The sequence below is a fragment of the Carcharodon carcharias genome, chromosome 7 (assembly GCF_017639515.1).
Source record: "Carcharodon carcharias isolate sCarCar2 chromosome 7, sCarCar2.pri, whole genome shotgun sequence".
Lineage (NCBI taxonomy): Eukaryota > Metazoa > Chordata > Chondrichthyes > Lamniformes > Lamnidae > Carcharodon > Carcharodon carcharias.
The window spans coordinates 176178927-176206102 of NC_054473.1; the positions used below are offsets into that span (position 1 = coordinate 176178927).

The 27176-nt window shown below is 40.2% G+C and overlaps 1 protein-coding gene across 10 annotated transcripts in view; it reads left to right on the forward strand.

The window, feature by feature from the left end:
• The window catches only part of wwox (WW domain containing oxidoreductase), a 974426-nt gene that overhangs the window by 366836 nt on the left and 580414 nt on the right, over window positions 1-27176 (forward strand). For 9 of the 10 annotated variants that reach the window (XM_041192385.1, XM_041192386.1, XM_041192389.1 and 6 more), the window contains exon 7: window positions 926-1111. The exons of the other annotated variant lie outside the window; for it this stretch is intronic. In XM_041192385.1, the coding sequence (XP_041048319.1) occupies window positions 926-1111 (186 nt within the window). The remainder of the gene's footprint in view (window positions 1-925; window positions 1112-27176) is intronic. 10 annotated transcript variants of the gene reach the window in all.

Consider the following 27176-nt stretch of genomic DNA (forward strand, 5'->3'; position numbering starts at 1 on the left):
GTTAGTTTATAAAAACGGAGAGGATGGGCAAATTTATGTCACAACTGGGGATTTAAAAAGAGGAATTATGGAATAAATTTGCTGGATCCCATACAGCTGACGCCGGAACGAAATCAATGCCGGGTAAGGTGAAAGCTATGCCACAGAGATCACACAGTCTTTGTGGGCAGCTTTCTTCAAGGTCAACACCAAGTGCTGTCACTTCACCACTGGTCTCAAAACCCAGGCCAGTATCACAATTCGTGGCAATATGGGAATAGACGAAGCACATCCAGCAGGCTAAACACCTAATTACACTGAAGAATTTTCAGACACAGTGCAAACCAGCAAGTAACAAGCAAAATTTACTATTTACTTATCATTTAAGAGAAAATGAAATAAGGGACATAAGATAGTGACAGAAATATTGTAAGCAAATTGCAGAACTTTTTTTCATTACTTTAAAAATCTATGAAATTATCATGGAATGATGAAATTTGACACTCCTCAAATAAGTAATTAGTTTCTTTCAGGGCCAGAGAGGTTGCTCAGAGGTCATTATGACATAGTAAGGCAATAAGATGAGGAATAATTTCTTCAAAGGTTTTTGCAGTGAAAATAATAGCATGAAAGTGGAAGTTTATGTCAATTCAGTGATTTCTAATTGATTAACAACTAGGAGGATTAAAACAGCACAGTATATGGAGGAGCAGAAAATCACTGACAACAGTGTCTGGATTTCTGCCTTTAACTGCCCATATGCAGATGCCAGAAGTTGCTGTCAGTTTCACAGAGAAATGACGATAAGTGTTGACAGTTTTGCCACCAATAAAACAGCAAAATCTAGGCTGTCTCTTCTTCAGTCCACAGCCTCATTAGAAACAAAAGCTTCCTCTTGCTCTCTGTCCTAAATATTTAGAATACTTGTGTTCTGTACTTTCTGCAGACCCCTTCACCTATTGATCTGCAATGCCGGTGTATTTGGTTGCCCATGGCAATTGACAGAGGATGGCCTAGAGACCACTTTTCAAGTCAACCACTTGGGCCATTTCTACCTGGTACAATTACTTCAGGATGTTCTACGCCATTCAGTACCTTCAAGAGTGATTATTGTATCCTCTGAATCACACAGGTTAGTGGTCACCAGTTCAAGTTTTGCAGCACTCTATCAATTTTTTGTCAGATTCTGTTTTCAATTTTATTTGACTCCCCAGAGCTTTTGAAATATTTTATCTTGCCTTCATAAGTTTCCCGTTTCGAAAGCCAAATAGTATTGGCATTGCCAAAACCAGCTTGCACTTCCTGGTTTGCAAATTGCTCTGATGTTTGTTGATATTGCATCGTTATGTAAGTGTAATACTATCAATACATCTGAAACCCGTGTGCATGCAACAATTTGTAACATTTATCAGCGTTGAAAAATATTTCATTCATCACCCTTATGAGGAACATCCAATATTTCTCATTGAATTCACTTGCTGCAGATTAAGACATTTGCTCCATTGTGGGCTTCTGAACACATTCAGGAAACCCCATTTACATGTTGTTCTGCGATCTGTAGTTTGTCTGTAAAAGTCTTAGTCTCTGTGGGTTTCTCTTCATCAGCTCAAGTACAATCTGCTCTGACAGCACTAGCAATAGTCTGTTTACACACCAACTGCATTATCTCAGCAAATGTTAGACATCATCTTGCGATGCTAAAGTTGGTGCCTAAGTGCATCCTAAATATTGTGTAATACTTATTTGTAATATTAAACTGTTATCCCAAAAGAACTACCATTGAAATTAATTTTTCTTTGTTGTCCCGGTGTGCATAAAGGTTTAATAAAAGCCAGAGACTTGCACTCAAAATTATACTTGATTGTGTGTTATACCTAAAGAGAAAGTTTTGTAAAAAAAGAAGCCTGCTCCACGTTCTAATTGTAAAAAGCTATTGTTTTACTAATCTGACAATTTATTTATATATTTCAAACATTTTTGATTTTGAAACAAAATATACATCGTAAATAATAAAATAATAATCAAAGAATTTGGTTAGGTTGCTGTTCCTGTTGGTGTTAGTTACTGCAAATGCTTTCTATTGCTGGACTTCGTAACTTGTCAGTCTGTTTCCTCAATATTATTATGTTACAGAAATAATAATCAAGAATGTACAGAAAAAAACAAATATCTCTCTATTTCTGAATTTTTTTTAAAAGATAAAGCTCTTGTGAGCTTTAGTAAATTGCTTTATAGAAGCACGTTAAACATCAAATCTTCCGATTCCGCATGAGTTTCAATTTTATTGAAAGTGTTAGGGTGCATCATTAGGTGCCAAAGGATTTAGCCTGTACCCTATCATTTTCATTATTAAATTTGTTGGTTAAACCCTGCTGTGCAGTACGTCTTTGAGACTAGGCCAGCAGCATCCTTAGCTAGGAAACAGCTGTCTCCTTCAACCTTGTAATCCCAAGACACCTTCCAGCTGGTGGTTCAGAAGTAATGATTGGTTGCTGTGTACCACGTAGTCACTGAGTTTTAAACCTTATGATCCTTCTTCAGTCACAACCAAGAAGTCCTCTCTGCTACATTAGGCATTCTGTTAATGGGTGACCTCCTATTTCTACCTATCAATCCTCATATCTCTGGGTCACAGCACACTTGACTGTGCACTATATTCACATCTCTAGGTAGACATTATAATTGCCAGCCATTCTTCCAGTGCATTCCCTTCAGCTCTGCGTGCTTATTGATCTTGCTTCTAGTGGGCTAGATCAGTTGTTTCTCTTGAGCTTCTATGAACTCTACCATGATGACCTCTTCAGTTTCACTCAACCACTAAATTTCTGTCTGATCTCTGCTTTGCAATAACTACCCTCACAGGGGAAAAACATCCTCTAAATACGCTCTTATCTTCTAGTATTGTGTTGTTGATAAAATATCTTTATGGCACTTATATAAGTGGAATTTGTTAAGAAGAGACTCTGCAGAGTTAGCAATCTTTACCTAGCCTAAAACTGAACAAGGCAGGAGCTTAGGGGTTGAGTTAATTTGAGCTTATTTTATACACTTTGGCGGTGAAATTCGGCTCCTTAGCACCCATTTTTCCTGTACTATGAGTGCAGTTTGGCCTCCAAAATGGCATCTGCAGTGCTTCCTCACACTTCTGGTGCGGGCTGTGCCGGAGGCAATTTTGGAGAAGGCGCTGGTGTGCACACAGGAATCATCTGCCTGAAATATGCAGAGTAGGCAGACTGTGACAGTGCTGCTGTTTTGGAGCTCTCCTGTCTAGCTAAAACCTATTCTTAAGCTTGCACAGCTGCCCATGTGTTCAGCAGTAGGACTGCCCCTTCCGCCTCCAGCAGTGTTATTAAAATGGACCATCATCTATATTTTGCTGATTGGTTTCTGCTGGAAGTTGCTCTGCTTGTAGAAGTGTTTGGTAGATTCTAGCATTGTTTAAAGTCGCTGAAGTCCATAGGTAGTGATTTGGCATATGCTCAAAGCCTTTGTCCTGATCTCAGTGATTTTGCACACAATGTGATAGAACAGATCATTGGAGCACTTAAGCAACACTTCCGCTGCCTAGACTGCTCTGGAAGAATTCTACAGCACTCAGAAAAGCATGTGTCAAGATGCGTTGCTGTTTGCTATATGGTGACCAGTTGAGGAAGAAGAAGAAAGCCGGGGACCAACACAACCCCTTTCTGGACTCAAAACATTTATTTTGTTTCTCTCTCCATGGATGCTCCCAGCCCTGCTGAGTTTTTCCAGTACTTTCTGTTTTTATTACAACTCCTTTCTGACCAGACTGTCCATGATTGACTCATCTGGCTGCAATACCAGTAAGCGCAACTCCAATTCCCAATTCACCAGCAATCTAACATGTTACCCCCTCTCTGTTACTGACCAACACAGTGTTTGTTTGGCCACAATGCTGATTTAAAAGGCACCACAAAATAAATATTTCAAACCAAATTTATAAATCAACTTTACAAATCAAATTATTCCATATTGCAAACAGCATCGGCTAACCAACTGTATAAAAACAAGAAATAGAAGCAGGAATAGACTATATGGCTCCATGAGCCTGCGCTGGCATTCAGAATAATTATGACTGGTCTTCTGCCTCAACTCCACTCTCTCACCCACTCCCAATATCCTTTGATTCCTGAGAGATCAAAAATCTGTCTATCTAAGCTTTGGATATGCTAAATGATGGGGCATCCATGACCCTCTCAGGTAGAGAATTCCAAAGATTCATAATCCTCCAAATGCATCTTCTCACCTCAGTCCTAACTGCCCCTCATCCCAGGAGTTGCTGTCAGATTTCTTCTATTATAACGATGAGTGCTGCTAACCTCACCCATTGTTCTTGGTGAAAATGCTGGACCATTAATTTTTCCTTCTGAGTGTTAAGGAGTAAGTCAGGGAAATGATTTAGTATATGGGTTGGGGATAGGACTCTAATTCATACAAGTGTTTTCTGCAAAATAAATCAAAAGCAAATGCTATTTGCAGTTTTGTTTCCACATATATGTCTGTTCAAATCCCTCCCCCCACATAGCATATGCATATCTGAGGAAAATTATGTGTCTGGGTGGTCACAACAGCTATTTATCATACTCTCACCTGTGTTGTTCCATCTGCTTCATCCATGGACTATTTGGGGAGGGAGGAAAATTGCCATCATAGTCGCACATATTATAATGTACCCCCACCCCAACCCAAAAACTGTACTTATTCTTCAGGGTGAGTTGTGCACAATTATTCTTTGCAATGAATCTTTAACAGACATTGTGAAAAGATGAGAGTGTTTTAAAACTAAGAGACCAGAAATGACTCTCTGTCTCCAGTTAAGAAACTGAAATTTTCAATGTAAATATGTATGCAAGTGCACTACAAGGTCAGAATCATGAACATTTAGGTAGTAGCGTAGTATTGTGTTAAATTACTTTCAATTGTGCAATTGGGACAAGTTAGTTTCCATATGTAACTGCAACGTGCCTATCTGCACCATTGTGACCGCAATTACAGTTTTCTTCCAATGCTCAGGCCAGTTGGTTCAAAGGTGAGAGATTGATTTTGGCTTTGTACGGAATAAAGATTGATTAAATCAGAATGGCATGACCTTTATTGATTTGTTGTTTGACAATCAGTACAGCTTGCCAGCAACCACTTGAGGTTACTGTAGCATGAGAAAAAAATGCAATTAAATACTGCTTCGATGAAAATCAAGCATGAGAAGTTCAAGCATTGCATATCTTGTAGATCAGCTCTGAAAATTTTTTTTAACTGAAGTATTACTATTAAAGAAAGTACTTTTAGGAATAAATATTAAAAAGCTAAAGAACTGAGCACAAGAGTGTCATAGGTTACATTGGGTCAAGGAGCCAATGATTGATGAGCAATTTCAAGTTCCAACTTGCAAATCCTAGGCACCTTAGCTAAAAATATATTCAAGTTTGTCATTAAATCAGTACAAGAAAATGGTTTCTGCAATTCTAATATTTCAAATTCTATTTTCTCAATTTATTTTACATATGTATGTGATCATTCAGGATTATATAAATGCACTTAATCATCAAGTTTTTGTTCTTTTTTTCAAAAAATCATCATTAATTGTACAGAAAAAGTTTAAACTGCAAAAATAATGAGCTTGTAGCATTAGGTTCCTATATTTTCATCTTGAAAGGAACAGAAACTTTGGGCACCTCTGAGCTATTGAAAAAGTCTGGATAGATTCTGGTAATCTTTTGAAGTATGATTGCAGGATTTTACAAAAGTGCAGGTACTATTTATTCCTGTGATCAACATAGGCATAATTCTTTCTCAGTGCACATTCTTGCATTCTTTTGTTTTATAATTTTACCTGTAGTAAGTATGATCATTATGTGTTCTAATCATATCCTGCTTGCATAAGTCTCTATCAGAGGAGAAAGTTCATTATTTTTATCATTTATCTCAACAGTTTATTGGAGTTTTGAACTTGATGTTTATCGAGACTGACATTGTAATAATCCTCACTGATATTTATACCTTTTAAAAGGTGAGGCGTTAAGTTTGGGGCGTCATTTTTCATAATCCTGTTCGGTTTGTTATAATGTTTGTTTCGAACAGACTCTAGAAAAATAAGATGCCATTGAATGATGGTTGGGACCCTGGGACATCTGAAAATTTCAGACCAGCATCTTCCAGAAGTTTACCAAAGAATAGCAAATCTGCTAACGTAACCTTTCATGAGACTGTGAGATCTTTTAATGCCAGTATAGTCCGAAGAGGTTTTATAACAAAAATGAAGAACTTGGTTCTCCGTCGTAACTTTATGCTAGTGCTGTGATTTGTACCATGTACACATTTAGATGGCCTGAAGAATATAATTTGGAAACACTACATAACAAATAAGCTAAACAAGGTGGCTAATCACAGGATATAAAAACGTCAGTTGGCTCCATACACAAGTCTGATTCAAAGGCAGTGCAATATCTCCATTATGCATCCCAACAACAATATTAATATACGTGACAACCCTGGCTAGATTGAAATGAGTACTTTGGCTCTTTGTAGAGTTCTGTGTTCTGTAAAATTTCTATGTTTCTTTAAAAAAGAATCACACAATAAGCAGTGCTTGTCATGTTCTCAGTTATCTCTCCAGTAATTAAAAGCATGGAAAGGAAATAGTCACATTGAAATGGGGAAGATTACCTTGGTTCTCATTCATTCTCTGAATGAATGAGATCCATGTCTTCAGAATTCTCAAGGGTATAGAAAAAAGTGACTCATTTGATTTTTGTTTTCAGAAATCTCCTAGGACGACTTAGAGCTTGAATAGTGTACGTAATCAAGTAATGAATTAATTTACTTATTCATTGAACTCTGGTTTAAATGTCAATAGATCCCAGCACTCAATATGGTATGGGTGTCTTAAATAAAGTTACTGAAAGTTGAAGCTGGACAGAAAAATGGCAAGACCTACTTATCTGCTTTGGTAGTCCCTTGCTATTGTTACAAATATGAGGTCAGAACCTCCTTGGAGTGGCAATCACAGTCGGATTGCCATGCTGCTCATATTTACTTATATGGCATTGCAGCTGCACCTTTCTCACCTGACCTTCCGACTCAGGCCGGATGAGAATGGTACAGTGCAGCTGTTCAGGAATTCTCTCAGTTGAGTGCAGCAGAGTTGGAGGATAGGAAGCCACACCTCCCTTTTACGGCACTAGCTGCCATAAAGCAGGTAAGTTTGAATGTCCAGCCATTTTGAGAAGCGGGGATGGGGGGGGGGAGGTGGGGGGGGTTGCTGGAGGGGGAGCGGGGAGGTGTATGGATATGGGCCTTTGGACTATTACTATAGTTATCCAGGAGTGAGAAGTGCCTTTAATTCTTCTAATTTTCCCTGCGTAACTATCCTAGTAAGATAGTTGAAACCATCTAAAGTCTCCAATTTAAATCGGAATATTGTATGATTCTTAGTGCAGGGTAATTGCCTATCAGAACTTCTCCGGCAATTCCCATGCAATCCTTGCGTGCTCGGGGGGGTCCCCCGGTGGATCTTGCAGGGGTATTGCCTGGTTACGATTCGCCAGGGATCGGAAGTTATCGGCCCATGTTTCAGTACTGTGTCTTTAATTTTGCAAAAAATTAAGGCTGTTATGTGCTGTTCTGAGGCCTGCCTGACAGCAGGCCTGGGTGATGTGGCTGTTACAGATTAAAGGGAGGGCCGGGTTTTTTTGCTGGAAAGGTGTAATGTGCTCACACTTGGAGACAATGGCAGCATCATTGTTTACTGTGGGTAGACTGAGAGTCTTCAAAGTCCCAGGAAGGTGTTGAGAACATTGGGTTGAAAGCTGTTATGCTTTAAAACTGTCCATTTTCTTTCAATTTAAAAGAGAGTTGGGATCTCAAGGATAGCTAATCACCATTTCCACCTGGATACAAGGCCCATGTGATTCACATTGTTTGGAGATGAGCTTTGAGAGGTGATGAGTTTCTAACATATTCCTTAAACTCAAAGACATATTTAGCCTGCTAGTATTTGAGAGAGAGGGGGAGCTAGATGCCAAAAGTTCACCACAGAAGAATGCGGGTGGGAGCTTGTGCTCGATTTGATAACACCAAATTTGTGAGGATTTGAAATGAGGCTGAAAGATTCACCTAGTTTGTGGTAGAGGGAGAATCACTAGGAAAACCTCTCGGTGTGAAAGACAATTCTGGGGTTAAAGATTATGAACTTGGAAAAGGAAAGGAATAGAAGTAAACCTTTGGAAGCTAAGAATCACTTTGGACTGGGCCTAGGGAATATCGAATGACTACTTAAGGGACAAAGTATAGTAAAAAAAGCAAAGTATATCCTTGGTGTTTGCTTTTTGGTTGTATTATAAATTAAAGGGGAAAGTACAGTTCTGTAGTTTGAAGAATAAGTTGCCTACAACAAATGTTTAGCCAATAGTGCTTTTAGTCTTAAAAATCTTAGAACATGAAAACTTGTCATGTCATTCTTTAATCCAGCAACTGGAAGTTCGAGGCTTTTTTTGTTATCAGTCTCTATGTCATCATAACACTGTTTTCCCTAAAGAAGTGAAAATAATTCACCTAAATTTAAAATATTTTTTCTAAAAGATGATTATTGCCTAGATGCAGGTGCATAATCAGCAATGTGGGATATGATTTATGCCTCAAAAGTGAGGCGACGTGACAAAAATAATTTTTGATCTATGGTTAGTGTTCCACTCCTGGCTATAAATTGTATTCCAATTTACCACATTGGAGAAGTTAATGCAATTAAAATGGAGGGAAAAAAATCAACTGAGTGGCTTGCTGAACCACTTCAGAAAGATGATAAAAGTCAACCACGTTGGTGTAGGACTGAAATCACATATAGGTCAGACTGTGAATTTTTACAACAATCAGATTGTTTCATGGTCAGTCTTACTAATGTATGTTTTTAGGGGGCGCAGTTTAAGAATAAGATGTCTCCCTTTTAAAGTGGCGATGAGAAGAATTTGTTTTCTATCAGGGGGTTATTAGCCTGTGGAATTCTCTTCCCCAGAGAGCAGTGCAGGCTGGGTCATTCAATTTATTCAAGGCTGAGTTTGATTCATTGTTTATAGGCAAGGGAGTCGAGGGTTATGGGGGGCAGACAGGAAAGCAGAGCTGAGACCACAACCAGATCAGCCATGATTTTATCGAGTGATGGAGCAGGCTCAAAGGGCCAAATGGCCTACACCTGCTGCCAAGTCTTAAATTCCTATGTTTTTGTTTCTCTATCCAGATTTTTTAAAACCATTCAATAGTGCAGTTTCTTCTATATTGAGGAGGCCAATCATGGATTTGCTATGCAAACCTGACCTGCTGAGTGTTTCCAGCATTATTCAAAATTATTGGGCTTTTTTGGACTCCCCTAACTGCATTTTAGACTAACCGTCTGAGCTACATTGTAGTATTATTGTACAGCATTCTCCAACAATATTGATAGTAGTAGACATTTTATGACTGCATGAAACTTGCTTTAGAAACTTGTAATGCAAGAAATTGAAGACGGATTGTGGGTAATTTCTACAGAATGGTGTTAATTTTACAATAGGCTGTATTTTATGCGGCCTCTCTTAGCAGGAACCATGCTGGCCGGGCCCACATAATCGTGGGAGAGGCCCCAAGTCATGCCTCCTTGTGGTGGGAAAATGTCCCCCGATTAATTTGGAGGGTGGAAGGGACTAAACCAGGATTCCCGGTCACCGGCGGCAGGCTTTCAATTTAGTTCATTAATGAGCCAATTGATACCCATTATTCCTGAACTATTTACTGGTGGCTCAGGGATTAAATATAGGCTACATGGGACTCGCGTGCCCTCAGAAGGCCGTCCAGTAAAACCTGTCAGGTTTGCCAGCAGCTTAATGGGGGGGAGGGGAAATCCCTCATTATCAGGCACTTTCTGTCCAATTGAGGCATCTGACATGGGTCAGGGGTATGCCACTGAAAGCCACCACTCAGCCCTTCCGCCAACCCTCCTCCCACCCGCCCTCTCCCATGGCTTCTACTCCCTGATCCCCATTCCGCTTTCACTCACCTGTGGTCTGGGGTCCCTATGCGATTCTGGATCTCGAGCGGTGCAGTGCGCATGCTGCCAGCAATGATGAACTGGCAGCTTTTGGCTGGCAGGATTTCTTTTGCTGGGGCCTCAATCATGGAGAAGGCCCAACCGTGGCCAGTTAAGTACCTGAAGGGCACTTCATTCTTTTGGGCCTCTCCCACTGAACCACTGGGGGTTCCCCACCCATTCTCCAGCTGGTGGGTGAGACTCCAGTTGGCCTGACAAAATCTCAGTCAGTCAGACAGAATATTATTGTGGGGATATTAAGGGTATTAATGCCATTTGGTGCACATAGGTCAAGCTCAGCAATAAATGGTGATAGACAGTAAAGTGAAAACATTATTCAGCGGGTTATGAGAATCAATTTAATTGAGTTTAGCAATTACATATTCTGATATTTCAAAACCATTATGACATAAGGCACACTTAGACTAATTTTACCACCACTATAGATCCAAGCCTAAGATGTTGGATCTTTAAAAATTCTGGCATAGTTTATAATTCAAAATAAATATATTAAGCTTATTGATGCAATGTAATGCAAAATGAAATGTTATTGAATTTCCTAATGTGTTACAAATCTATTTTTGTATTAGGTTAAATTACTGCAGTGTTTTTGACACTTGGGTTGGGGGTGAGAGGGTTGAAGAAATTGCAGGCTAGATGGCTGACCATTATCAGGAAAAGGTAGAAAATCCAGATTTTATATATAAAATAAATGTATAAAAAGTATTTCAAGGGACGATTTAAATGAAAAAATTAATAAAAATGAGACCCAAGTGGTCGAAGGACATCAGGTTACAGAATCACAGCAAAGAGGTTGGTTAGGCAGTGTGCTGAAAGGAATTCAGTCCACATGAAATGGGAGGAGAGAATTGGCTAGAAAGAGAAAAGAGGACATTGGGCAATAAAGTGATAAAAATGTAACAGTTTAATAAAATTACCCCTTACATTTTTATGAGTATATAAATATAATAGCTCTGTTGTAGTAGGAAATACATATGTAAACATGTAGTTAAACCCCATCATGAGATGAGTTTCAGGATGCTTTTTACAGAGAGAGTTTTTGTGTGACACAACTGATCAACTGATTGTGGATATCTTCAAATGCATCTATTTCCTCCCTGATCATTGTGGGGTAATTTTAATCTAACTGGCCAGATGCCCATTGTACATACCGCCCCATTTTATTCTTTGCCCCATTTCACACTCTGCCCCCTTTTAATTTCCACTGACTTCAGCCAAGGGAAAAATTACCCATTGTTTAAAATGGTTAGCCGACTCACCTGCTCTAAAGTAAATCGCTAGATTGACAGACATCTGCTTTACTTCCACTTCAGGTAGTAAATTTTAATAGCCAACTGGATTTTGGTTTAAGTTATCTGCATAACAGCTCAATTGCAGATGTAACAGAGATATGGATAGGAAACTGCCTAAATTTCTTCTGGATGTGCTTATGGTTGAAAATTGTGTCCATTAGGTGAAAGAGAACCAGGTATGGTTTCCAGCTGACATATACTGTTTTTCAAACAGTTGCAATATGAAACTGTTGACATTTTTCTTCTTACTGGAGGGAGATCTTATTGGTGTGAATAGAGTTGTCTCAGAGAGGTGAAGAGATAGACACACAAAAATCTGTTTTCAGGAACCTTATGCTCCCCCTACCTTTGAGCATATTGACCTGGAGGAGATAAAGAATGAGGATATTATTTAAAAAAGAATAGGCTCATTAGCTGTGTATCTTATGTACTTGTAAAGTTTTTGATTACTTTGTTTTTTTAGCACTCCACTAGTTATGTGATGTTAATGAGGAATGAGACATGTCAGAAAAAGCTCACCAGAGAAAAAGTAATAGGAATACTAATGGGACTTAAGGCTGACAAGTCCCCATCTCCCCATGATATTTAATGGCATTACCATCGCTGAATTCCCCTCTGTCAACATCCTGGGGATTACCATTGACCAGAAACTAAACTGGACCAGCTATACAAAAAATACTGTAGCTACAAGAGTAGGTCGGAGGCTGGGAATTCTGTGGAGAGTAACTCACATCCTGACTCCCCAAAGCCTGTCCACCTTCTACAAGGCATAAGTCAGGAGTGTGATAGAATACTCTGTACTTTCCTGGATGATTGCAGCTCCAACAATAACACCCAAGAAGCTTAACATCATCCAGGACAAAGCAGCCCGTTTGATTGGAACCACATTCACCACCTTAAACATTCACTTTCTCTACCACTGATGCACTGTGGCAGCAATGTTTACAATCTGCAAGATGCACTCACCAAGGATTCTTCAACAGCATCTTGCAAACCTATGACCCCTGCCAGCTCGAAAGACAAGGGCAGCAGATGAGGGGAACACCACAACCTGTAAGTTCCACTCCAAGCAACACACCACCCTGACTTTGGAGCTTTATCATCGTTCTTTCATTGTTGCTGGGTCAAAATCCTGAAATTCCCTTGCATACAGCACTGTGGGTGTACCTATACCAGATGGCCTGCAGAGGTTCAAGAAGGTGGCTCACCACCACCTGCTCGAGAGCAATTACTGATTGACAATAAATGCTGGCCTAGCCAGCGACTCCACATGCCGTGAAAGAATAAAAAACAATACTCGTTGCAGTTTGGAAGAATGAGAGGTGATCTTCTTGAAAAATGTAAGATTCTGAGGGGGCTTGACAGGCAGAATGGTGAGAGGATATTTACCCTCATTGGGGAATCTAGAACTGGGGGCCACAGTTTCAAATTAAGGGGTCTCCAATTCAAGGAGGAGATGTGGATTTTTTTTTCTCTCAGAGGGTCGTTACTATGTGGAATTCTCTCCCCCAGCAATATATTCAAGTTTGAGTTAGACAGATTTTTATTGACAAGGGAGTACAGCATTATGGGGACAGGCAGGAAAGTGGCGTTAAGGCAACAGTCAGATCAGCCATGATCTTATTGAATGGCTGAGCAGGCTTGAAGGGCTGAGTGGTCTACTCCAGCTCCTAATTCTTATGTTCTTATGTCTGATGATTCTTTTTAAAAACAATGACAGGAACAACTAAAATAATCTGCTGAGAGACTTAGGAATGGAGTATTGTGTTTCCATTTGATTTTCTTAATGATGGGTCTTTCCCCATACTACACACTTTGAACTAGATTGCTCTTTTTGAAAATATCTTGGAAATGTTATACAACTGTTGTCCTTTATATTATTCAGTAATTCCTTTTTCAATAGAGTCTCAAGAGGGAGGCCGTTACTTGGGAGGAAATCAGTGAGGTGCAGCAGTCAGTGGTGCTTTGACAGTGAGATGGAAATGGAGCCAAGTATTCTTGTAATCAAAGAACAAATAAGAGCAACAAAGCTGTCATATATAACTTGGTATATAGGGAGTAATTTCAAAGTTTGCAGATGACATTAATTTTGGAAATGTTGTAAACAGCGAGGAAGATACAGTAAATACTTCAACGTCATTTCATTTTAAAGTTGTTAATTCTTTTGGGCCTGTTTCACTGAATTATGACGCGATTTCCATTTTTATATTATCATTGTGCACATTGTGCACTGTCAGCGCTCTTGCCATCATGTACAGTGTCATCACCCTTAGCATAGTCATCTCGCCACTGTGTGTCGTTATAGTGAGTCATCATCGCTGCTGGTGTCAACATTGCACAGTGTCATCACTGTCGGCATCGTAATTGCATGCATCATGTGTCGTCATCACCATCAGTGTCAAATATCAGGGTGAAATATAACACCCCTTCATATTTCAAATATTTCACCCCTTCCTTGGATTCACCTAGTTCTGTTGAAGGGTCATGAGGACTCGAAACGTCAACTGTAATATGGTGTTGAGCATGGCAGATAAGTATACCTAATTTGGTTTATATAAGTTTTTTGCAATGCTTTAGCATGCTTTATAAATTAGAACTTGGAGGTGAACCCAACACTTACTGGTGTTTAACATCTAATACTTAGATGAAGTTCAGAAAAAGAAAAGCCAGAGAGGCTTCTTAACATCCTTGGCACATTGGTGATGGTCTTTGCAGTACCAGGCTGAAGTCCATATTCTGTTGAGAAAATCTAGAATATATTGGTAATATTGGCCTGGTTCACTGGAGAAAGTTTAGAATTTATTGGCAATATCGGCATGGTTCATTGACCAACCAGAGTCGACCTGCCAGGTTTGAATTTAAACAAAAGCTTGGCAGTTAACTGTTCCCTATTGCATTCTCAATGACAATGCTTCAACTAATCAGAGTCCACTTGTCAACCAATCAGCACCCTCTTCTCATGCAGTATTAAGTGTTGTTCACTTTGACATTTGGTATTCTTGCAAATCTGTCCTGATGAGTGCAAGACAAAAATCTTTGACAGCATGTTCTCCTTCTTCAGCAATACTCAAGTTCTGTAATACCAAGTGACTATTATTATACCAAACATGTTTCATGTATTTGCACAATTTATCACATCATATCTTAAATGTACTAATGTTTTGGTTTTTGTCCAGAAATGTTTTGGGTTATAGTGACTTCTGTTTTGGTTACATTTAAGGCATGTAGATACTTTTGAGATTGTGATAATGCTCAAATGAATGTTCTGTACTGCATTCAAATCAGATGTTGTGTATTCTTTGCTGAAATCAATACATTTGCTGCTTTTGCTGAGTTCAGCAAAAAAAAGAGAAATTCAAGGCTTTCTACATGGAGCCCTGTGCCTTCATACATAACTGTATAATTAAGTTTTACATCTGGTGCATGTCCAATGTGTCCGTAGGCCGTGGGAAAATATCCAACAAATTTGTAGAGCGCAAATTATGTTGATTGGCTCAATTTTTTCCCAATCAAGGTTGAATTAAATATGCTGAATTTCACTATCTCAAAAAACCCAATCAAACTCTTCAAAAAAAAACATTTTTTGTGAACTACCATAGCACTTTTCCATCCACCGCATTGTTCATTCGTTTCCGTGAAATTTTGATAAGCTCTACTAACTAAGTTGTTAATTCCTAAAACCCCCTTCTTCCATCCTTTCATTTTTATATTCTAGCTGTAAGAGCCCATGGGATCCAAGGCAAAGTAGCACATTGGATCCAAAATTGACAGGGAGGCAGGAAGCAGAGGATGATGAGAGAGGAATGTTTCTGCGACTGGAAGTCTGTTTCCAGTGGGGTTTCGTAGGGCTCAGCGATGGGGCCCTTGCTGTTTGTGGTGTACATAAATGATTTGGACTTAAATGTAGGGAGTATAATCAAGAAGTTCGCGGATGACAAAAAATTGCTAGGGTGGTAAATAGTGAGGGGGATAGCCGTAAACTGTGGGAGGAAATCCATGAACTGGTCAGGTGGGCAGAGCAGTGGCAAATGGAATTTAACCTGGAAAAGTGTGAGGTAATGTACTTGGGGAGGGCTAACAAGGCAAGGGATTACACTATGACCGGTAGGACCCTGGAAAGTACTGAAGATCAGAGGGACCTTGGTGAGGATATCCACAGATCCCTGAAGGTAGCTGAGCAGGTAGATAAGGTGGTTAAGAAGGCATTTGGGATGTCTTTATTAACCAGGGCATAAAATACAAGAGCAGGAGATTATGCTGGAACTGTATAAAATGCTGGTTAGGCCACAACTGGAGTACTGCGTGCCGTTCTGGTCACCACATTATAGGAAGGATGTGATTGCACTGGAGAGGGTGCAGATGAGATTTACCAGGATGCTGCCTCGACTGGAGGGTCTGAGCCATGAGGAAAGATTGGATGGGCTGTGGTTGTTTTCCTTGGAGCAGCGAAGGTTGAGAGGGAACCTGATAGAGGTGTATAAGATAATGAGGGGCATAGATAGGGTGGATAGGAAGGCACTTCTCAATTAGTAGAGGGGTCAGTAGCCGGGAGCATAGATATAACATAAGAGGTAGAAGGCTAAGAGGGGAGTTGAGGAGAAATTTTTTTCATCCAAAGGTAGTGGGAGTCTGGAACTCACTGCCTGAAAGGCTGGCTGAGTCAGAAGCCCTCGTAACATTTAAGAAGCATTTAGATATTCGCTTGCGTTGCCATGGTCTCCAGGCTTATGGACCACGCACTGGAAAATGGGATTAGTGTAGTCAGATCTATGTTGACCGGCGTGGACACGATGGGTCAAATGGCCTCTTTCTGTGCTGTAAACATCTATGAGTCTACGAATGTGACTTCTCTGAGTGTTCATATTTCAGGCCTGTGCTCATCTTGGGCATCATTTTACCTTTTGCAGTGTTCCCAGAGTTGGCATGTATTGCTTGGAGATTCCCTCATGTTTACTTGGAAACTATTTTCTAATCCTCACCCCATTGCATGGTTGTTCAAGTTCTCTGCAACATTATGCTCCTTCTTTCTGGTTTCTATGTTTCTGTTCTGTACCATGAAATTCAGAGCTGTTTTTACGATCTCTGGTTACCATGCCTGCTTTTGGATTTTAATCATTCTTACTTTACTTATTGATTTTTTTTTCCTTTTTAATTTCCTTGCTGCTCATTTTAGAGAATGGTGGCATGCATGTATTGATACTATCTCAGGTTCTTTAGTGTTTCTTCAGAGCCCTAATGCAATCATAGGTCTTCACTAACTACCAGCCTCAACCTTGTATTTTATTCCTTTCCTGGAACTCCTGTTGTTAACTCAAACATTTTTTTCTCATATATTTAGGGATATGCATACATGAGGTCTTCCGGTGTTGCACACATTTTCTCCTGGACCATAAGGAGCTACTCAGTTGTCCCAATTGATGTCATTGATTCTTCGAATGTTTCATTTAAAGATGCGGGAGACAAGAAATGAATCAGGGTCAGAGCAAAATAAAGGGAACCGGATGGAAAGAGAACAACAAAAAAGTCAATAAATAAACATTTTAGAAAAAGTGAGGAAGACATATTTCAGAGAATGGAGTTGAAGATTTAAAAGGAATTGTTAAAGGGAAAGTAATTGGCAAAGGAAAAGATAGTGACATGTAGCAAAGTGACCACTGCAGAACTGAGAATACTGAAACTTAACAGAAACATTAAGGAACAGTAAAAGTAAGCAGCAGGTGGGAAAGATGAATGGAAGGCTTTTTAAAAAATTCTTTCACGGAATTTGGGCATCGCTGGCTAGGCCAACATTTATTACCCATCCCTAATTGCCCCTGAGAAAGTGGTGGTGAGCTGCCTTCTTGAATCACTGCAATCCATATGGTGTAGGTACACCCACAGCACTGTTAGGGAGGGGGTTCCAGGATTTTGATCCAGCGACTGAAGAAATGGCTGCATTGTATTTTGTTACTTTTGCATTAATACCAAGGAGTTTGACTGTACATTGAGGCAAAAGTGCCAGTAAAGCTCTTGATTCTGCTCTTGGTCTAATTCCACAATGAACTAAAGCCAAGTGGTGTGAAACCCCCCAGCCAGGAACTTGTAGATTCCACGATTCTCTTGTCTGTAGTGAACATCCATCAAATTTCATCTTTGAATGTTTGCCAGGTTTTCTTTTGGTTGCGCTTCCAGATGACACTTGGAGAAGAGCAGATTCAGAAGTTTTGAGACTTTACAGCAGGGTTGCAGTAATATGCACTTCAAACCCAGATTGCTAATAAGCAACACCACAAAGGTGAATATATTTCACCTGAGTGTTGGCAGCTAACAACAGTGCTTTTGTTGGGATATGAGATAAAAAATTATGCCACCATACGAGCAATTACAATTAAATATGGCATGTAAAACTATATGAAAATTTGATCATTTTTGCAATATTATTTAATGCGATGGAGACTGATTATTTGATTGTATCTACCTCTGATTGTTCAAGGCAGATGGCTGTAAAACTTGGCAGTAGATCTATGCAAGCGTCGATAAGAGCAGTCAAGCCAAACGTGAGTGATCATTGATGATATGACAGTACACAATGCTGAATCACCACAGCCCATACATTCAGCTAGGAGGAGATGAGACCCAAAACCTTTAGGAAGGCAGTAATCTCGGAAAAGTTCTTCTACACATGGCATTACAGAGCACTTTCATATTCATGGCTTGGCAATATTTTCCAAAAGACTTCCTCATTATGAGTAATTGGTCTTGGAGCTGAATGTGAGCAATTTGATTGGACCGTGACCATTTGGAAGACTTTCATTCCTGTAGAAGTCATGTTTGACCTGCTGTTGCTGCTAAGCTGATTCAAGAAGCCAGATACCAGGACATGCTAACCTGACAACAGCATCTGTTGCCTGAGACTTGAAATGTGACAGGAATGCTCGGATGATGCCAATTTCTTCACTGCTGCCAGAACTGAAATTGGAACATGCAAACTAACAGTTACTGACTTTTACATGGATGGACAAAGCATGACTTTATAATGAGATGAACTCAAGATGTGCTGTGTTTCTTATTTGTAATAGAAGTGTTGTCCTGTGTCCTTGTTGAACTTGTAGCACAATGTGCTGGCTGTATTTTTGGAAATGGAAGGGTAATTGAACAGACAGTAATTTGGAACTTAAGGAAGACATTTCTCACCTTGCTGTTATGTAGAATTCAATAGCCCTATGGTGAAATAAACATTGATGCCACGTGGCATTTGTTCTATTAGTGGATAAATAATTTGCGGTTCTGTCAATCTGATTCTCAAAGTGGCAAAATGCAGATTGCAAGTGTTCAAAACCATATCATAGAAAATGGTTACAGCACAGATAGAGGCCATTTGACCTGATGTGTCCATGCTGGCTCTCTGCTAGCCCACTCTCCTGCCCTTTTCCTGTGGTCCTGCAATTTTTTTCTCTTGTGCTTATTCGATTCTCTTTTGAAAGCCATGATTGAATCTGCTTCCACCACACTCAAGGGCTGTGCATTCCAGATCCTAGCCACCATGCTGGATAGGTCGTGTTTTCCTCATGTCGTCATTAGCTCTTTTGCCACCCATCTTAATTGAGCATCCTCTGTTACAATGGGAACTGTTTCGATCTATTGTACAGAGCCCTCATGATTTTGAACACCCCTATCAAATCTACTCTCAACCTTCTCGAAGGAGAATCACTCCAGCTTCCTCAATATTTCAGGGTACACAATATTTTGAAAAGACAGGCAGAATGGCAAAGGAGGAGGGGTAGCTTTGATAGTAAAGGATGGCCTAAGGACTTTAGTGAGGAAGGATCTTGGCTTGAGAGATTATTTAGTAGAATCAATATGTGTGGAGATTAGAAATAACAAGAGTCTGGGAGATGAGTTTGTAAAATGTTTTCATGACAGTTTTCCTGGAGCAATATGCTGTGGAACTAGTGAAAAATCTATTTTGGATCTAGTATTGTGTAATGAGACAGGGTTAATTTGTAATCTTATAATAAAAGAACCACTGGGAAATAGTGATCATAATAACATTGAATTCCATGTTAAGTTTGAAAGCTACATACTCCAATCACAAGCAAGAACTTTAAACATAAACAAAACCAATTACATAGATAGTAGGGGAGAACTGTCCATTGTTGATTGGTAAATAGATTAAAAGGTATGACTAAAGAAATAGTGGGTAATACTTAAAGAAACAATTCAAAATGTTCAACAAAGTAAGCCGTGGAATCTATCATCATGCAAGTCTTAAAGCAGTTAAAAAAAGTATAGCTAATTAAAACAAGTCATCACGATATTATGCCATTTGTTGAACATATTCTCAATACATGAAATTACAGCAAATGTATCATCCTGAGATAAATTCTCCAAAGTTCGCGCTCTTGTTGTATTTTGCTGTTTGTATATTTCAATTTTGCGTTAAAAGGTTCTAGACACAGTGAAATCAATGATACCTGAGCAGACCTGAGCTATATCTTATCACTTGTCCCAAAAATCACTTACTATTCCTATATATGTAACAATAAAGCCTTAATATTTCCATAATAAAAGTATCCCAATGGCAAAAAATACAAACGCAATCTCTTTCTTCCTTTTGCAGTAGGTTCACATCTAAGGTAGAAGGTGTACACTATTCTAATGTGACCAACATACAGAAAGTTGATAAGTCACCTTGTCTAGGTGGAATGCAGATAAGGCGCGGCAAGAAGCAAAAGTAGAAATAGCAGAGGCATTGGTCATGATCAGAAGTAGTGCCAGAGGACTGGAGGATTGCGGATGTTATGCAAGAAAGGAACTATGGGTCAGTAAGCCTAACATTAGCTGTGGGGAATTTATTCACAATACTTATCAAGGACAAAATAAACTTTTATTTAGAAAGGCATGGGTTGGTGAAGGAGAGCCAGCATGATTTGTTAAAGGCAACTCGTGTCTAACTAATTGAACTCTATATTAAGGTAACAGAGAAGGTTAATCAAGGTATTGCGGTAGATGTTGCAAATATGGACTTGTGGAAGGCACAAAATACCACACAGGAGGCTTATTAACAAGATGGTTGCCTGTGTTACCCAAGGGTCAGTTTTGGGTCCATTAACCTATGCAACATTTATAAAGCACCTTGACTCAAGTTCAGGAATCAACATTATACAGTTTGCAGGCAGTACAAAACTTGGCAAAGTAGTAGATGGTGATATGGCTAGATCAAGATGTCAGGGTGACAGACAAAAGAGTGAAATGGGCAGAAGCATGGCGGATGAAGTTCAATGCGGAGAAGTGTGAAGTGGTGCACTTTGGGAGGACGCACAGAAAGACAGCATACTATAAAAGGGACCATTTTGAGAAGGGAGTGGACAAGTATTTGAGACTAAAGAGCTTGCAGGGTTACAAAACAAAACAAAGGAGGGTGTGGGCTAAACATGGCTGATTTTGCAAAGGGCTATTGTGAGCTTGATGGGATGAAAGACCTCCTGTGCTTTATGTTTCTGATTCTATGGTGTGGGCTGGGCTCTTAATTCAGTTGTACTGCATAACAGTTTCTCAGTAATGTTGTTGCTCTAGCCATGGCAAAAAGTTGTATAAGGTTATCTCAAACAGGCTTCAAAATGATGATGCTCTTTATTTCATTTTTGGCCATTTTATTTTATACTTTGCTGCCATGTGGTAGAGAACTAAAGTTCAAGGTGTTAAAAAAATATTGGTTTAATGAACCTCACCAAATGGAGCTGTATAGCTTGCTGATGACTTTAATTGTTTTTCCTTATAAAACTGTGTTTATGATTTAAAAACATCTTTCTGCCAGATGGTTAGACAGAGCAAAGTTCTACAGAAAGAAATTGCTGTTATTGGAAATAATGATTACCAGGTAGAATCCTCTTTATCAGAAATCAGATTTTTTTTTAAAGGATGGAGTTTCTTCTCATTCTAGAACAAAGGAGAAGCAATGAAATTAGTTTCTTACTAGGTTAGCATCCTTTGAAAGGAAGTCCGTTTATTTCTAGTTGAAAACAGGATTGAAAGTTGTGTGAATACATACAGATGTGAATGATCAAAAACTGTTTCATTGTAATGGATCCTTAGTTGTTGGAGATATAAAAATGACTTGTCGTGGAACGCGACTGGTCTAGGATGTTTAATGTATGATGTCAAGGTGGAGATTACTTTAATTGCCATTTTGTGCAGTCAGGAAGTGGTAGGTAACTGGCCATAGTCCAAGAACATAGCCATCTCTCTCCATCAGAGAGAGAGACAATTGTTAATGTAGCTTGAGGGGCTCCACTCCACATCAAGTGTGGGCAAGGCTAAGAGGCAGGCCTCCATGGGCTACCGCAGCCAGTATGGGGATTGAACCTGTGCTGTTATCGTCATTCTCCACCACACACTAGGTATATAGCCAATTGAGCTAACCAACCCCCAAGCTTAAACGGAGGGGAATAGAGTCCATGATAGAGCAAATTATATATAGTTGATGGAATGAATTGGCTTGATGAGTTCAGTTTACCTTCCTATTCCCTACTACGTTATTCAAATACATTGCATATACATTTTCCAGTGCTTGATGCAGTGGTCTACTTCTATAGGAAAGTCCGAGGGCTAACAGGATGGACAGAAGAGTGTGAGAGCTGAGTGAGGCAGACAGAAGACAGCGAGAGCCTAGTGGGGTGGACAGAGAGGGTGAGAGCCAAGAGAGGTGGACAGAAGGAGGGGGGGAGTAGCGTAGTGGTGTTGACACTGGGCTAATAATCCAGAGACCCAGTGTAATGCTGTGGGGACCTGGTTTGAATCCCATCATGGCAGATAGTGGAATTTGAATTCAGTAAAATATCTAGAGTGATGACCATGAAACCAAGTTGATTGTTGTAAAAGCCTACCTGGTTTACTAATGTTCCCTTAGGGATGGATATCTTTACCTGGTCTGGCCTACATGTGACTGCAGACCCACAGCAATGTGGTTGACTCTTAAATGCCCTCTGAAATAGTCGAGCAAGCCACTCCGTTGTATTAAGTGGCTAAAAACAAATCAATAAAGAATGAAAGCGGACTGTTATGACGTGACAGATGATGTGTGACAAGCAGACCAAATCCACAAGGGAAACTTGGTCACGCTATCACAATGGATTTGCAATTTGTGTTTATTACGAGAAGATGTGAGCGCTGAATTCAGAAGTAATGAGTCCACCAAGACCTTTAGAGATTTTAAAAATTAAATTAAAATATTTATCAACGAAATAAAAGATTTCAAGCACATACATAAGACTACAATTACTTACTACTATAACAAATCCTAAAATTCCGAATTGATCTGACTCCTAGTTACACACCCCCTTTAAGGCAGTAATCCAAAAATAGATTTTCGATTTAAAACAAGATCAGCAAGTTAACATAGTACCCACTTGACAGTGGAATTCGAAATGACTTCCCTAACTTCAGTCACTTTACATAGCAGACTTATGCACAAGTGGCTTGAGGCTTCTTGAAGGCTACGTCACACATATCTGCTGGATCTTACATGGCTCTCTCCTCACATAGCCTTTCATTCACCTTTATATATATTTCTCTCTTTTTAATATGTAAATTCTATTGTTCCCTATGTCTTTAAAACTGTAATTTCCTCAGAATATAAAAACTTCCTTGTTTCCAATATTGTCAGTAACCTTTGGGAAAAATAAACACACTCCTTAGCCTTGCTTATCTGGCTAGTTGTAAACAGAAAAACATGCCTTTGCAATCCAACAATCCCTTCCCTATCACAAAATGCAAATTCCCTTCACACCTTACTTGCTTAGCCAGCATCCATGTTTACTCATTTGCATTTCAAACACATTTCTACACCTAGCTTTTTTTGATGATTTCAAGCTTGCAGTCCAATTGACTCCAAATGTAATTAAATCACACAAACAGAACCACCTGTACTTCCACCTACTTAAACCTACTTAACAGTAAACCAGAACAATATTATGAAAATTACTATACTTTCGTCACCTGGCATCAACCAAGACACTGGAAACGACAACGGCAAACTCAGCCCTGTCGACCTGCAAAGTCCTCATTACTAACATCTGGGAGCTTCTGCCAAAATTGGGAGATCTGTAAAGCCAGAGCCTGACATAGGCTTACTCACAGAATCATACCTTACAGATAATGTCCCAGACATCACCATCACCATCCCTGGGTATGTTCTGTCCCACCAGGAGGACAGACCCTGCAGTGTTGGTGGCACAGTGGAATACAGTTGGGAGGGAGTTGCTGTAAGAGTCTTCAACATCAACTCTGGACCTCATGACATGTCATGGCACCAGGTCAAACGTGGACAAGGAAATCTGCTGATTATCATGTACTGTCCTCCCTCAGCTGATGAATCAGTGCTGCTCCATGTTGAACACCACTTAGCGTAAGCACTGAGGGTGGCAAGGGTGCAGAATGGGTGGGGGACTTCAATGTCCATCAGCAAGAGTGGCCCAGTAGCGCTGGGCTGAGTCCTAAAGGACATAGCTGCTAGACTGGGTCTGCAGCAGGTGATGGGGGAACCAGCAAGAGGGCAAAGCATAATTGATTTTAGCCTCTGCCTGTTGCAGATGCATCTGTCCATGACGATATTGCTAGGAGTAACCACCGCAAAGTCCTTATGAAGACGAACAGGTCTGGCAGCTCAAGACTGGGCAAACGTGAGGCGCTGAGGGCCATCAGTAGGAGCAGACCTGAATCAACCACAATCTGAAACCTCATTGCCCAGCATATCCCACACTCTACCATTACCACCAAGCCAGGGAATCAATCCTGGTTCAATGAAAAGTGCTGGGGGACATGCCAGGAGCAGCACCAGGTGCACCTAAAAATGAGGTATCATCTGGTGAAGTTAAAACACGGGACTACTTGCATGCCAAACAGCATAAGCAGCAAGTGTTAGACAGAGCTAAGTGATTCCACAACCAATGGATCAGATCTAAGCTCTACAGTCCTGCCACATCCAGTTGTGAATGGTGGTGGACAATTAAACAACTCACTGGAGGAGGAGGCTCCACAAATATCCCCATTCTCAATGATGGAGGAGCCCAGCACATCAGTGCAAAGATAAAGCTGAAGCATTTGCAACAATCTTCAGCCAGAAGTGCCGAGTGGATGATGCACCTTGGCCTCCTTTGGAGGTCCTCAGCACCACAGAAGCCAGTCTGCAGCCAATTTGATTCACTCCACGTGATATCAAGAAATAGCTGAAGGCACTTGATACTGCAAAGGCTATGGGCCCTGACAATATTGGAGAGATAATACTGAAGACTATTGCTCCAGAACTCATCGCACCCCTAGCCAACCTGTTCCAGTACAGCTACAACGCTGACATCTACCCAGCAATGTGGAAAATTGCCCAGGTATGTCTCCCTGTACACAAAAAGCAGGACAGTTCCAACTCAGCCAATTACCACCCCATCAGTCTACTCTCAATCATCAGTAAAGTGTTGGAAGAGGTCATCAGCAATGCTACCAAGCGGTACTCACTGACACTCAGTTTGAGTTCCGCCAGGGTCACTCAGCTCCTGACGTCATCGCAGCCTTAGTTCAAACATGGAAAAAAGAGCTGAACTCCAGAGGTGAGGTGTGAGTGACTGTCCTTGATATCAAGGCAGCATTTGACTGAATGTGGCATCCAAGAGCTCTAGCAAAACTGGAGTCAATGGGAATCAAGGAGAAAACTCTCTGCTGGTTGGAGTCATACCTAGCACAAAGGAAGATGGTTGTAGTTGTTGGAGGTCAATCATCTCAGTTTCAGGACATCAGGGTAGTTCCTAGGCCCAACCATCTTCAGCTACTTAATCAATGACCTTCCTTCTATCATAAGATCTGAAGTTAAGGCAACAGTACGACACATAGATTTTCAAAGACCCAAGCAAAGAAGCATGCTACCCTGAACAAGTCGAATTCAAATTGAGTTTTCTTACCTTCAGTCCTTTGAGGACAGCAGCTTGAGGCATAGATGCTGAAGGCTTTTCACACACTTGTAAGTTCTTAAAAATACCTTCCCTTACAAACAGTCTTCTCTTCTTTATACATAAATCCCTCTTTGAATGCAAATATCTATTGTTTCACTATGTCTTTGGACTTTATTTCAGTGATAATAAAACCCTCTCATAGCACTAAGTTTTACCAGTAATCTTTGAGAAAAATAAACACACTGTTTCTAAATTTCACCTGGCTAGGTGACACATTTCACCCCTCCTTTGAAAACAATCCAGTCTGGTTTATTTCAAAATGCAAATGTTCCCTTGACACCTATGTTTTTAAACTTACTCATGTTTACCTAATTAACATTTCAAACCTAACCTCTCTTTTTAGATCAAAGCACCCAGACACATACACACACACACAAACACACACATCCCAATATTACTCAATTTTACAACAAATTCCAATAACATTATGAGAATTATTATAACTTCTTGACCACCATCTACAAGATGCACTGCAGCAACTCACCATGGCTTCTCAGACAGCACCTTCCAAACCCACAACTGCTATCATCTAGAAAGACAAGGGCAGGAGACACATGGGAACGCCACCGCCTGGAAGTTCCCCTCCAAGCCACTCACCATCCTGACTTGGAAATATATCGCCGTTCCTTCACAGACAGAAGAGCGTGAGAGCCGAGAGGGGCGGACAGAACAGCTAGCCATTCAGTGGCTCTTGAGCGGACCAGCTGAGTTCTGAATAATCAAAGTGTGATATTACAAGAAAATGGGTGGTTGATTGGTTGGTGCGTTTTGTTCTCGTATCTTGACTGATGAATCAAAGGTTAGCGGGGGTATTTGGGAATGCGGAGTTGGGTCCATGATCAAATCAGCCATGATCTTATTGAACAGCACTCGAGGGGCCAATGGCCTGCTTCTGTTCCTAATTCATATGTTCTTATGCTCTCGGTGCCTATGAAGACAAAATTTACCTTTGAGTTAAGCATTCTGGCAAAGCAGGCGCCAGGGTGGCCACTGGACCCTCTTGACTATGTCATAGAAATGGCACAATGTCTCTCTGTATAATTCTGAAAAATATCACTCGTGAAATATTTATTCCTTGGCTTCAACTTCATATTAAATTTTAGTGAGAAATCAAATTAAGCATAAGAAACCAAACAGTGGATTTCACTGGATTGCAAAACTTCATGTGTCTGTTTGAAAATATTAAGTGTCCCAATTATCAAGTAGATCGTAAAATTGCATTCACAGTTTAGATCAAATGTCCAGGAGACAAAGTTCTGCATGAAATTGGATAATCATGTAGAGCTATGGAATTATCAACCTAAAGGGCTTGGATACTGGGGCAAGGTGAGGTGATCCCGCCACTCCCTCAGATGGTGACTGCATGATGTTCAGTACCATTCACAACTCCTCAGATACTGAAGCAGCCAGTGTTCATATGCAGCAACTTTCAGGCTTGGATTGATAAGTGGCATGTAACATTCGTGCCACACAAGCAATGACTATCTCCAACAAGAGAGAATGTAACCATCTCCCCTTAACATTCACCGGCATTTCCATTGCTGAGCCCCCACTATCAACATCCTGGGGGTTACCATTGACCAGAAACTGAACTGACCTGGCCTTTTAGATATCGTGGCTATAAGAGCATATCAGAGGCTGGGACTTCTGCGGCGAGTAACTCACCTTCTGATTCCCCAAAGTCTGTTTTACAAGGTATAAGTCAGGAGTGTGATGCAATCCCCTCCATTTGAACGAGTACAGTTCCAACAGCACTGAAGAAGTGCAACACCATCCAGGACAAGCTTGATTTGCACCCCACCTAAACATTTCTCCCACCAACACCAGTGC